Source organism: Vigna umbellata, chromosome 3 (genome assembly GCF_029865625.1).
Source record: "Vigna umbellata cultivar VRB3 chromosome 3, Vumbellata_1.0, whole genome shotgun sequence".
Taxonomy (NCBI): Eukaryota; Viridiplantae; Streptophyta; class Magnoliopsida; order Fabales; family Fabaceae; genus Vigna; species Vigna umbellata.
In genome coordinates, this window is record NC_142167.1 from 26976159 (window position 1) to 26990439 (window position 14281).

Genomic DNA, 14281 nt, shown 5'->3' on the forward strand with positions numbered 1-14281 from the left:
AGATGACATGTTGCATATTCAAAGGAAATTATTGAACACAAGACAAAATATTTATGTAAGTATTGAAGCTCCCAAGAAAGAATGAGCAAATTTTCTGACAGGGTATAGAAATGGTTTTACATTGGAGATGAGAAACCTACGCTTTTATTTTAGCTTAGTTACTTTCTATTATACTTGCAATATTAGGATGGTAAAATAATTCATCATCGTTCGTGGATAAAATATAGTTGATATAAATATTTATTATATGCGGATGGATGGTAACGAGTATTTTTAATATTCACTGATTGAGTGCAAGTATTATATTATTTATATTTGTAGATATTTGTTATCTGAAAAAAATAAAAGTAAAATTTTTATTTGGTTTATTAAGTTATATTTAATTAAAACTTAAATTAAATTATATTATATAAGGTTAAATTTAATTAAAATTAAATTTTAATTTATTTTTAATTTAATTTATATTATATTTTATGTAAAGATTTAGAAAATAGTATTTTAAAAGTGATACTGAGTTAAAAATAATTAGACTCCATTATTTTAATATTAAAAGGTTTTAATATAAAAGGAATTGTTATAAACGAGTTTCGTTATTTTAAAATGTATCATCTCTCTATAAACTATTTTTTTATAATTCTCTACTTTCTCTCTAAGTGTTCTTGCTCCTAAGTCATATGTTTGACGATCAAGAAGTATCTTTACGATCACGGCGTCAAGGTCTACAAATCTAGTCGATCAATTTCAAGAATAGAGCAAGTAAGTTTCGACTCATTTATCCCCTTCTGTTCCTAAATCTATTTTAGAATAATCTAGTATTGTTGCATGTGTAATCATGCTTCTTCTAGTCATTCTTGGTTCACCTAGAGTTCTAAGGATTCTGTCTGTTTTCAATTTGGTGTCTTGTAGATTCGTCTAGAGATTTCTTACGTTTCAAACAATCGGCCGAACGTTTCTTTGGGTTAGAGAGTTTATTGCAAGGTAAGGGAAGCTAGTAATATATTTCTATTTATGAAATGATTTAATTGGTAGTTTGTGAAATTGATGTATATTGAATTTTAGAAAAATGTTTGCTATTGATTTTGATGTGTTTTAGAAGATGAATTATGGTTGTGTAATTGTGTTTGATCTCATGATTGTTTGTGAACTTGTATGATTTTGTGTTTAATTTGAATTTTATGATGGGTGGTACTTTTAAGATGTGCAGTACTGTTGTTTTAGGATAAGTGTAGAGGAGAATTGAACCAATTTTAATGGTAAGTTTTTTGGTCAAAAATGAAGGATCTTGATGTGTGAGTTTTTGAGTTAGGTGTTAGGAAAGGTAAATTCAGTTTTAGAGTATGTTTGAAGGTGAATTTAGACTTGTTAGAGTTGATCAATTGTTGAAATCTGATGTAGAATGAAATAATAGTACTTTGTTGGTGTTTTTATTGGTTTTGAGTTCAAATTAAGGAGTTTTTTAATGAATGAAATTGAGGAATAGGTATAAGAGTGAGATGGTAATGGATTTAGCACTGTTAGGAAGTTAATTGAGATTTGTTAGAAGTGTTAGATAATTGAAAATTGATATGTAACAATGAGGTGATTTATGGTTGGAGTTTTCAAGTGTTTTTGGTGTAAAAAGGGGGTTTTGAGTAATGAGATTTTTTAGGTAAGCTGTATAAACTGTTTTGGAGAGTTAGGAGTATGTTATGAGATCAATTAAGACTTGTCTAGAGGTTTATATCAGAAAAAATTTTCATGGAAGTGTTAATTGCATCATCGATTGAGTTTCTTACTTCATTTTAAAGGTTTTAGGTGTTGGAAATGGAAAATGGGATGCTGGGGTGAAACTAAAGTATTGGAGGGTGCTAACAGGTGTATTTAGTTAGATTTATTTATGCAGTTTGTAAACTGATATGGGGTCGAAAAGTGTAGAATTGAGTTTATAAAAGTGAATTTGGGTTTTAATGGGTCATTTTGTGTTGTAGTAGTGTTTTCAGAGTTTTCTCAAGGTTTGGAGGGACCTAGGGATCTTTAGAAGTTGGGGTAAAGTGTTCAAAGTGAGAAAATTGAGTCTTAATTTTACTTATAATGATGAGCGCCCAAATTGGGCGCTGAGCGCTAAAAAAACGAAAGTTGCGCTTTAGACACTGGATGCTGATGTTAGGCGCTACTAGGCGATGTTGTACTAGTTTTTGATGGTTTTTGGGGTATCGGGTGTTCGTTTTGGATGTTCTTTAGGTCATTTTGGGGAGTTTTTGACCCTTCTAAAGCTATTGGTGAGGGTTTCAAAGTTGTTTTCCTTGCCTAAGTTTTAGTTTAAAGGAGTTTTGTGTTGTTTAGTGGTTCTTCTTGGGTTGTTCTTGTGTATTAATGTATATGGAATGGTTTCATGTGATTTTTGATGACTTGTTGGGATTGTTTATGGTCCTTTGAAGTATAATCAATGTTATATATGTTTGTATGCAATGTAAAAGTGAAAGGTTATATGTATATGGTTTCAAATGGATTCTTGTATTGTATGCAATTTATATATAAATATAGGGTTTATATGAGAATTAAAGTGGTGTGTAATGAGAATGAGAAAAGTGTGTTATGAGAAAAATCTCAAGGAGAGATTCTATTTTTTAGAAAGTTGTAAGAAAATGCTTGATAGAGAGACTGTGGTACACGGGTATCCTGATATTCTACCAACCATTTAACTCATGTATAATTGAATGGGGTCGCGGAGAGAATGGCAGTTGGTCTTCACCCAAGCCCTCTAGGTTTTAGAAGTAGAAGATTTACCTCGTGGTGAATAGGTCGAGTTACCCTTGTTTATAACTCTGCAGAGTATAAATACTACCATGAGTGTATGCCAACAGTAGTCTATATCAACATTATATCCGGATAAGTGAGTATAGTGGTCTTGTGGTTGTATGAATTGTTTGTTCTTGAATATTGTTAATTATTAAACTAAATTATTATTTGAGACTTTATTTGTACACTAGTTTACCCTTGCTTTTGTGTTGTTTGTCTTTGTGTATTTTTTCTACTTTTGCAATGATCACCTTAATGGTGTGAGCTTAGGGAGGATGCCTTTTCAGTCTTTTCAATGTGAGATTGAGATAATAACAGCAATCTTAAATAAAGTTTTGTTCTCCTTCATTGGAAGTTTCTAATTCTTGTAAGTTATCATCTATCTAATGTTTTATTTTAGTAGTTTTATACTACTAAAAAGGGATGTTACTAATGGTATCAGAGCAGTTCGTTCTTAAGATAACCTGAGGATTGTGGTTTATCATGCCTCTCCAGTGTAGAGTTGAGAGTAGACAGTGTGGTTTGGTTGTCTAACTAGAAGTATTGAGAACAAAAAATATCTTGATAAGAGTAGTGATGATGCACACTCATGACTATATCAGACATTATTTTCCTTTTTTAATTATGAAGGTTTGGGGAAAGAAAGAGTTGTGATTCTAGTGTTATTGTCTATAGTGATTTTTTTTCTTGTTCTTGCCTTTGTGGTAGTGTACTATGCTTTATAGTGGTAGAGTAATGCAGGTTCGAGGACAACTTGACCTGCATACTTTTATTTGAATTGGTTAAAGCCTTTGAGACAAATTCTTGCCTCAAAGATAAGGAGTTAGAAGACTAGAGCTTTTGAGTTTCAAGGAATCGATTGAGATGTGAGGAGGTAGAAGTGTCGCTTTCATTTCAAGAATAGAGTTGGGAGAGTAGAAATCACAAGTTACCAAGAGGAGTTTGGGTAAGCATTTGTGTAGCAACGTTTAGGAAACCGATTGATTCTGTGTGTCAGTAACGTTAGAGGTCAGGAAAAGGAAGGTGTAGGTGAGCAATGGAGTAGCAATGATTTAGAAGGCAACATGGTTTGGTATATCAGCGATGCTTGAGATCTGAAGAAGAAAAGTGGTGGAAGGTTTGAAGCTTAAGTTAAGAAAGAATAAAAATTCTGAAATGGACCAAGGGGAATTGATATTTAGAAAGGAAGTAGAAGAAAAAGAGTTTGAGAAGTAGTTGTGTAGGACATAGAGCTTTTTGAGGAGAGTATATTAGAAGGCGTAATTTCCAAGTTGAGAGAACATGAAGTCTTTGAGGAAAATTGAAGTATTTCAAAGGTTTTGAGCTGAGTAATAATTAGAAGGAGATGGTTACATGTTCTCAACAAGTGGATGCATCAGAGTCAAGTTTTGAGGGATGTTTCAAGATTAGTGGTTTACATAGAAGTAAGGTTTTCCAAATACTACCATGAGTGCATGCCTGTAGTAGTCTACATCAGCATTATATCCGGATAAGTAAGTATAGTGGTCTTGTGGTTGTATGAATTGCTTGTTCTTGAATGTTGTTAATTGTTAAACTAAATTATTATTTGAGACTTTATTTGTACACTAGCTTATCCTTACTTTTGTGTTGTTTGTCTTTGTGTATGTTTTCTTCTTTTACAACGATCACCTTAATGGTGTGAGCTTAGGAAGGATGTTTTTCAGTCTTTTCAACGTGAGATTGAGAGAATAACAACAATCATAAATAGAGTTACGTTCTCCAAAGTGTAAACTCTCCTTCATTGGAAGTTTCTAATTCTTGGTAAGTTAACATCTGTGTAATGTTTTATTTTAGTAGTTTTATACTACTAAAAAGGATGTTACATTTTATATATTTTTTGTGATTTTATTTAAATTTTATTTTAATAATTTATAAAAATATAATATTTAAAATATTGGTGGGTATTTTAAAATACTTATAGGTATTTTTTAAACTAGTATAGTGCGAGTAGGAGATAGATAACAAGTACATTTTTTTTTTCAAGTCGAGTTACGGGTAGGCATTATCCGTGTCCTACCCGACCTGTTGTCATCTCTATGCGGGATCAATAGACATCCTAAAAAATCTTAAGAAGATTAATTAAGTTTAATTATTTTATAATATGTTTCATATTAATCCTAAAAAATAGACAACAAATTGGTCACCTATTTGAATGATCTCAACAATAACATTTATAGTTTTAGTTTATTCGATCTTAACATTTTTAATGGGCATAACTTTGCTTTTAATTAAAAACTAAAAGAGGTGGTTTGTTTTTTCAAATTTAACCTAATATATGAAAAATAAAAAATGTATGAGACATATATACAAATTAACCATGCTGGACCTATTAGAAATTAGACCATTAATGATATTTAATATTATTTATGAACAATCAAAGAAGTAAGCTAGATGTTGGTAGAATCACATGTAAATTTGGTACATCTTTACACAATATAAATACCAAAAATGCCTCATCTATTACATTGAAGCTTGTTAAGGTAAAAAAGAACACTTTAGAAGATTTCTTTTTGAAGAAGGTGGATGTATCTTTAAAAGATAATAGTTTATTTTTTATTCTGAAACTATTTAGAAAAGACCAAGTAGTTTTACTACATCTTAATATCAATTCTTTAGAGGATGATTGTCGTTAAAGTTTCTCTTGTTAATATATTTAAATATGACATTTTCAAAAATTGATTGGGTCTCTCAAAAGCTTTTTGGTTTGCAACAAATAATTATTTTTTTTGCATTGAAATAATTTTATGGGGATTGGTTGTTGCTACGTGCGCGTTTAAAATTTAATAAAAATACATTATTATAATAGCGGATAAACGTTATTAATATATTAAAATTGAATAAATTAAGTTTCAAATTTTATGTTTTCACTAAAACAGTTTAATACAAATTGAATTTTATTTTTGTCTGCATCAGTCGGATCTGGTCCAGAATATTTTTTGGTCCAACATCGGTTTGGGCTTATTAGGCCCATCGACCAAAATATAATCCAATATGGACCATGAAAGGTTAGGTTATTACTTCCTGCACCTTCACAATTATTAACTGCACTCTGACACTAACATTAAAAGATTAAAATACTCTTTTTCATTACACAGAAGATGAAGAAAAACCAAACATATGTGAATATAACTTTGAAAACTCATAAGGAGTCACATGCAAAAGGTCGTACATAGAGTAGTAGTAGTAGTAAGAAGAAACAAAAAAAATACAAGAGATATTCTGCAAACTGAAAAGAGATTCTTTCTAAACCAAACTCAAACAAGAACAATCTCCACTTATTGGCATTTACTGAAGCACAAGATCGAAAACCAACTCTCTGATAGAACACACGTATGATTGATTGATCTTGCACACAGTGTTCCATTTGCAAATACTTGCAAACTTCTTTTCTCCTTTCTTTATGGATATATATGAAGTGATCAGAATGAAACAATAACCAATCCATTTGATTTGATTTTGGGTTTGGATGCCACCATTCTTCATCTCAGCAAAGGACAAAAATAGGCCAAAGCCTGCAATCCAAGTTCCCAGTTAACTTTTATGCCCACTGAAGGATTTTATGTGCCAATAAGTTGCAACTTACCCACTAAGCACTTAAAACTGCATTAATGGCTGCTTTAGGAATGACGTTTGTAGCATCAGCTTGGTCTGTGAAAAATAAGTGATCAAATTTTAGGCATGAATCACAAATTTATATTGTATGTAATCATTTTGAAATTTGACATATTTTACTCACTCAATGGTGTTCTTTGTACGAAGAAGCAAGCTCCAATAACTATGTAGCACAGCAGGAGAACAAGGCCTTTCAAGTAGTGAGAAGTACCATCCTATATAAATAGTGGTTTTGTCAACGCTTATATATTCCTTAGGAGATTGAATGAAAATATAAGGTTTTTGTCTCTTGAATTTTGTTAAATATACCTGTAAAGTAAAGCTTGTGACTATTATTGCCAAAGCAACGGAACCTGTCTCTAGGATGTTGAAGTTCAAATCCATTTTGACACCCATAGTCCAAGCAACGATCACACACAAAGGGACCTATATTTTAGTTGCATAATCTCTCATCAAAAGAAGCACAAAAAAGAAGAAGAAACTGCATCAAAAGAAGAAGAAACTTACCACAAACATGGCAATCTGAGTTGCTGAACCCAATGCAACACCCAATGAGATGTCCTGTGGACAAACCATACTTTAGTTTCTATGAATTTCATATTTTTCTTAAAACATTTATTGGTTGGCCATTAAGAATATTATGCTTAATGAAAGGAAGTGTGAAGTTTATAACACTATCAAGCTCTCACCAGCTTGTTCTTGAAAGCAAATATGACTGCTCCTGCATGTTCAGCTGCATTGCCAACTATTGGTAGCAAGATTATGCTGAGGAAGCTCACAGACAAACCCCATGAATCTGATGCATCCTCAATTGTATCCACCACGTATTCAGACAACAGAGCAATGAACACAGTCATCCCAATCAGCCAAGCAATGCCACTCCAGAGTCCAATGACGGCTTGTTCATCTGAACCATTGCTGTCATCTTCATCCTCCTGACCAATTCACCATGTTAAATACTTCTAAGATATTGGCATGAATTAGATTAGTTAATTGCAAACCAAATTCACATCTTCATGATTCAAGAAACCTTACATCTTCAGCTTCAAATAGTTGCCTGTGTGTCCACAGTTGAAAGATTATGTAAACAACATATGCAATCAGCATCACAATGCTAGAAGCTCTAGACAAGTGGAGTGAAGGATCAACAGTGAGAGCAGCTGAGGCAGCGCTATATTTGAACAGCATTGGAAGTAAGTAGCACAACAATGCCAACAGCAGCATAAGTGAGTTCACATCTCCTTGTCTCTATAAAGTAAATTCTTAATTAACATTAGTTGTTCCATTACTAAAAAAACACCAAGAACAATAAAAAATACAAACACACAAGAAGAAAATGTAAGTGGATTTTAGAGTCTTACTCTATCGTATTTTTGTTCCACTCTAAGGTTTGCAATGCCACCACATAATAGAGAGGTGCCAAGAACCAGAAGAAGGTTTGAAAGAATAGAACCCAACAGAGAATACTTGACCACAGCAATTTTGTTACTGCTAAGCGCAAATATTGCTATTATGAGCTCCGTAACATTCCCACACGTCGCGTTCAGAAGTCCTCCAACTGTAATTGAGAACATGTGAAACATTTAGCTGTGGTGATACCACAATTGAGAACATATGAACTCTATTTTATCGCAGCTTAGCTTAACAATTTATATAGAAAAATAGCACATGGTTTTGTCTCGAAAACCAGTTGTCTAGAAACTATGATTGGTGCAACAGTGTCAGAAGAGTCTTGATCCTCGATGGTTATATTTATGTTCTAAATATTAACCAGTAAAGATAATTTTAATTCTGTGAAAACTCTTCAAAATTGATGATGCATTCATGATTCATACCTGTAGGACCAGTGTAGAAGGCAACTTGTCTGCAGTATTTTGAAGGCATCACCAACAGAAAAAGTAGAGCTAGAATCAGCAATCAACCCAGAAACAAAACATAACAAATAATCAAGAGATAAAAAGAAATGGTGCAACAAGTTCATGGAGGTTCCTTACTCGGTTATGAAGCTCACACGTTCAGCAAGTGGGGTGAGTCCAAGCAAGCTCAACAAGAAAACCCAAGGCTGTTCATAGATAATAGAACAGTCAATAGTCATATATAAGGAAATATAACTACAAATGATTAACAATAGAGAAATCAGTTTGCAACATAAAATCCATTGATTGAAACATACACTCATGATTTTTTATAGTAGTTTGAACGTGACCGACTAATGTTTAAAACAAGAACCGCCCTCAATCATAACTTAATTCCGTGCCGTATTCAAATACATCCAACTAGTTTTAAAAAATAGTTCATTTGATTGACCATGGTGTTTATAGAAAACTTTTCATAGCTTTACTGAAAGTTGAATTAATTGTTTGCAAATGTTTCATAATAAGATTGATATAGATAGTCATTTGAAGATCACAGTGAACAAAACTTATAAAAGAAACATGAGTTTGGAGGTTGAATGGAGCAATGAGAGATATTAACTCACTCTTCCAAAGCCACAGTACTCAGCAACAATGGCAGCAGGAATGGCAGGGATGAGAATGGAAAGCTTGGTGCCAAGAATAACCTCTTGCAAGTTGAAAAGCATGTTTCGGATAGTGGCACAGGGAACCTTAGAAACAAGAGTGCGATCAGACTTCTTGCGAAGTGAGTTGGAAGACTTGCTATGCGCAGTGCGACCATGTCTCATTTCCCTGGTCAAGACCTTCGGGTTTCCGTTCTCCAGTAGCCATGGTTCGTTTTGGTGAGAACCCATTTTTTGTTATGTGGAGGTTTTAGCTAGAAGAAACACGAGCCAAAAAATGTGATGCAGTGAGCCTTTTGTTTTGGCTGCATAAACCAAAAAAACTACAGAAGGTATCTTCTTGCAGTTACTATAGATAGCTACGTGTGCGCATGTATTTTTGTTGGTGAAACAGAAGAAGCTAAGGGTGTATTTATAATGAGTCTTTTGAAATCTATGTGGGAACCTTCCTGGAAGTTTCTCTTGCTTGATATTATCTAAAAATTCCTCTTAAAGGTCATTATTAGATGTCATTCAGATCTAAAAATTAAACCTGGTTAATATAATTTTCATTCGGGTCTTAATTCTTGTTTAACATACAAAACAAAATATGCAACTGTTGTTTCAACCAGAGAAAATAAGGGCTGATCAAAGTACAAATCACTGTACGGCTATACTTTACCATGGATCTTTAGCAACTTGACTTCAAAGATGTCAATTTTGAACAATTATAATTATTAACTTCTCACTCTTAGACCAAGATGATTTTATTATTATTAAAATACTACTTAAATGAAAATGTTTATAAAATACTGTAGATTTTAATACTATATTAGTGTAGAAAATTTTTTGTTTTATTTTCGATGTCAATAGTAAACTTGATATAGATTTATAAAATGAATGTTATTTTTAAGTAAATGTAATGGACTAAAAATGATTTTGTTGAGGACGAAAATTTAAAAAAAAATTATTATAGTAGTTCTTGAGATAAAATTTCTAACGAGAAATAAAAATTAAAAAAATAGACATCAAAATTAAAACTGTTTCTTTTTCTACTTAAATTCACCTTTTCTCTCCACAGTTTTACAAATACACAAAGTGGTAACATCTTTAAGTAAACAATTAAGTTGATTTATAAAGAACAAATTTACGCAGTTTCAAAATTATAGGAGGAGAAGTGGATTAAAAAAAAAAAGAACAAAAAAACTAGTTGTTTTGAGTTAGCATTAAAAATTTCAAAATTTAGTTCATATTTTGTTCATTGAAAGTGCAAAGGAAAAAAAAAATAAAAGACTTTATAATAGAAGTTTAGATGAAAGACAAGAGGGAAGATTGTAACAACTTTAAATAACTAAAACGATAGTAAATAAAAAAAGTAACTTATTTACACCTGTGGAAAATCTTAATTAATAACTAAGTGGCAAGTGACTTGAATTAAATTATGCTAATTTGTATATTTTCCTTAACTTTGCACTATTCAACATACTTTCTTGCATATGAAAGATAGTGTCTTGACTGTGCAAGACAAGAAGAAATTAACAAACAACTTCAATGCTGGAAAGTAGCAGACATTGACATAGAAAGTGGTAAGAAATTTCCCATAGCAAAAGACATAAAGTGTTTTTTATCTGCTCTATATATTGCTCATAATCATCTTGCACAAAACAGTTGTTCAAGAGATTTAGAGAAGAAACCAGACTTGGCCGTAGTTTTTCTCAGAGGTTTGGGAACAACCACATTCCTCAAGGTACTGTGTCCTTCGCCTTCCTTCACACTTCCACGGATTCCTTGAACTCGTCACTGTGTTTCTCATATTACATCTTTCAGTATGATTCATGAAATTTTTCTTTACTTAAAATATTATTGGTGAAAGTAAATTACGGTTCAAGTAGGGTAAACTTATTTTAAACAAGTATATATTAGACTTTTTAGAATTTAAATTACCTTTTGTAAGTAGAAAGTAAAATAAGGAAACTTCTGTACATTTTATATTTTTACATTTACTTTTTGGTTTGGTAAAAATAGTTACTTATAATATATAATCAAATGAAATCTTCTTCTGTTAAATTACATTCAATCATAGTGTTTTATTTTAAAATTTTCTTGTTAGTTTTGAAAAGTCAAATCAAATCATGCAATATAATCCTGGTCAGGATATATATGGAATGTCTGCAGACATGAAATATATTGTTTAGGATTAATGTTGGTCTATGTCATATAATATGAAAAAAAAAACTCCCTTTATTAATTATTCTCCATTATTTTGTTGCATGTCTTTTACATATTCATCATTGTTTGATTGGCTCTGTGAACACAGCAGAACATGGGTTTGATCGACTTATCAAACCTTTTTATTTCTCGTGACTGTATGGTGGTTACAGAAGTATCACACACCTTCCTATCTCTCGTGACTATGGTAGTAGCCACAGAGGGACCGCAACCATTTGTCTTTATTATCAGTATGTTTTTATTTTCAAATTTAAATCTGACATCAAACACCAACTTTAAGATCTCAAGATAGTACTATGTAGCTTGAATTTTAGAACAATGCTTACTATAATGTTTCTAAAACAGATTTAAGAAAGAAAAAAAAACACCATAGTCTCTGGGGTTTGAGAGGAAGAAAAAGATGGCTATAGTTAACATGGTGATAACTCTAAGATTGCAGCAAAACATTTAGAAATGAAGATGTGAAGCTAAATTTACAAGAAGATTGTGCAATGAATTATGGATATTGTATGATAGTCATGCATTCGTAATTTGTTTTGTCGCATGTACATATATCTAACTGAGCCACGAGGGCATCACATGCTGAGGAAGCAAACTTGTTCAGCTTTATTTTTTTGTGTCTATCCTTTCTCGAAACTAAGGATTGAGAATTACAATGTTGAAAACTTGGTTGTGTCTTGTTATCACATTATTATCATCACTTGCATCCAAAACTCATTCATTGGTATGTAGTCCCATCTAATCTGGTAACCCTCTTCTTCAATAGCCACCCTTCAATGTTCCAACAGCCACTAAAATGTTTGCAGCATCCCCACATGCATTGCTCTCTTCTTACCTTCACACCTTCCACGAAGTTTCCTATTTTCCCTTCAATTTTATACTTCATATTCCCTATATATGCAAGCAACTGCCATCTTCCATTATCTTTCTTTTAGCCCTATTCTGCACAACTCTCCAATGATTTCTTTACAGCCATAGAATATAATTATTGCTCGCAAAAACTTTTTAAATTCTCAAATTGGGTTGCATCATTAAATGCTTGTTTTTCATAATTTCCATTTCAGATTTTGTAAATAAATATTTAAAGTGTTCGGCTAAACTTAATTCGGTAGAAGGTTAGTCCCTATATATAAGTAGAGTTGTTTGCAAAGATTGATTAAATTTTATCAACATTATCAAACGAGGTTTATATATTGAAACAAATGGTAATGTTATTTAAGAAAAAAATATTGATATTGAGTCAATTATAAAAATTATGAAAGTACAGTAAGCACTACTTTTAACAACTTTATAATAGAAGGTAATTTATACTTATGAAATTATAGTTTAGGTGACGTTCTAAAATCATAAAATGAAGATAGTCTTGTCATGTAAATGACTCTGCAAATTATGGATTATTTTTTTGTTATAAGAAAATAAAGTAGTTTTTTTAGTTGTCTTGATTGAAATTTTAATGTATATTTACTAAAGTTTATATTTATTTTACTATAAGTTTGTTTTATTTGGTGAGAAAAGTTTATATTTTTCAACTTTTAAGATGATGTAAGTGTATTTCATAATACATAATTGGGTTTATATTTGTAATTAGATGAAATAGATTATAGGATATAATCATATACGAAAAGAAAAGTACATTAATCATATAAGCATATATATGATATAGATGCGTATTAAAATGAGAATAATTTCAATGATTCAGCAAAATACAATTTAATTAATAATTAACATTATTTTTCTCATGAGCAATGCTTTCTTTATACGTAAAATAGTGGTTTCCTTGAAGCTTCCTCTGTCGCTGTTTCTTACAATAGAATGCTTGTTTTTTTATAGAATGGGTGAGGAGTTTCTGGAACCATATTATAAACAGTAGAACATTGTGTGAGTGTGTATATTTATGTGGTTCTTATTCCAATAAGATAATATTAAAATAAATTTGGCCACAATTTTTAATTATTGAGGGTGGTACATGTAGATATTTTAATATTGTACTATGCCTATGATGGAGATTGGACTACCTGAACCCAACCTCATAATTCAAGAAGTTAATCAAGATAGTAAAATGTAATCACAGAAGAATGTCACCTAGGAATTGACCACTTTTTTTTTCTTACTTTCATTACTTAACATTAGTGTTTCCAGCCAGTAAAAAATATAAAATTAGTCTTTAATTTAATAAATTTAAAAATATTTTAATAAAAAAAAATGGCGTGCAGCATTTTTAATAAGAACTACTTTTAAAGTGTGCTAATATAAAATCTTATTATATATATTAAGAAAATAATAGTGGGCAAAAAAGTTCTTTAAAATATCAAAATGTAAATACAACAGCAATAATTTTATGGAATTAAACAAACTTATTATATGAACCATGAAGATATTAAAATTCCTTACAAATTAAACTCTTAGAAATATTAACTACTTTATTGTTTGTAGATATCTTTAATATATTTTTCAACTTTATTTTGTTGGTCATTGAGAAAAAGTTATGAAATTGTTTATTTTATTAATATTTTTAGTTATTCTCTTTCGGCATCATTTTACATGGATCTTTTCTTTCTTTATAAGTCATCTATGTAATCATTCAAATGAAATTGTTTTGTTATTAGTTTTTGTGAATAAAACATTTTCAACGTCACATACTAAAATAAATAATTAAATAAGCTTTCTTTATTTAAAAAATTAAATAATTTTTCTCTTAAAAGATAATGATTATATAACTTTTTAATATTATTTTTATAAAATAAAATATATTTTAAATTGTATTATTTTATTTTTAAAATTAATTACTTATAATTTTTTTATATATCTATATCATCTCTTTATAGTATTATATAAATAGGATTACACATTTATTTTTACCCTTCTAAATAATATTTTTTAAATTAAAATAATTACTTTATCAATTTTACTCTAACCATTTTTTAAAATTAATATTTTTTTATTTGACTTTTTTTAAAATTTATCATTTTTCAAAATTAAAATAATTATCAATAATAAAATTATAAAATATATTTATGTTTACATTTATAATTATAGTAATGATATATTTTTTTTTGTTATGATAAAATAAATATAGATACACATATGCTTAATGTATGTGTTTTTACTAGGGACTATATAAAGATTATTGCTATTGTTAGTGCT

At 30.4% G+C, this 14281-nt stretch overlaps 1 protein-coding gene and 1 long non-coding RNA gene across 2 annotated transcripts; one reads left to right on the forward strand and one right to left on the reverse strand.

Moving 5' to 3' along the window:
• Positions 1–5898: 5898 nt before the first annotated feature.
• CAX3 (cation exchanger 3) lies at positions 5899–9328 on the reverse strand. The gene is made up of 11 exons (XM_047324929.2): positions 8891–9328; positions 8406–8473; positions 8247–8275; positions 7773–7969; positions 7447–7659; positions 7101–7346; positions 6919–6972; positions 6721–6837; positions 6536–6626; positions 6383–6447; positions 5899–6311 (listed from the first exon to the last, which is right to left on the reverse strand). Exons 1-10 carry the CDS (start codon positions 9158–9160, stop codon positions 6386–6388), a joined length of 1347 nt encoding a protein of 448 aa, XP_047180885.1. The 5' UTR covers positions 9161–9328; the 3' UTR covers positions 5899–6311; positions 6383–6385.
• A 1036-nt stretch (positions 9329–10364) lies between these two features.
• Positions 10365–12060, forward strand: LOC148202144 (uncharacterized). The gene is made up of 2 exons (XR_015784848.1): positions 10365–10494; positions 10577–12060. It is a non-coding gene; the product is annotated as an uncharacterized LOC148202144 (long non-coding RNA).
• The last annotated feature ends 2221 nt before the right edge of the window (positions 12061–14281 follow it).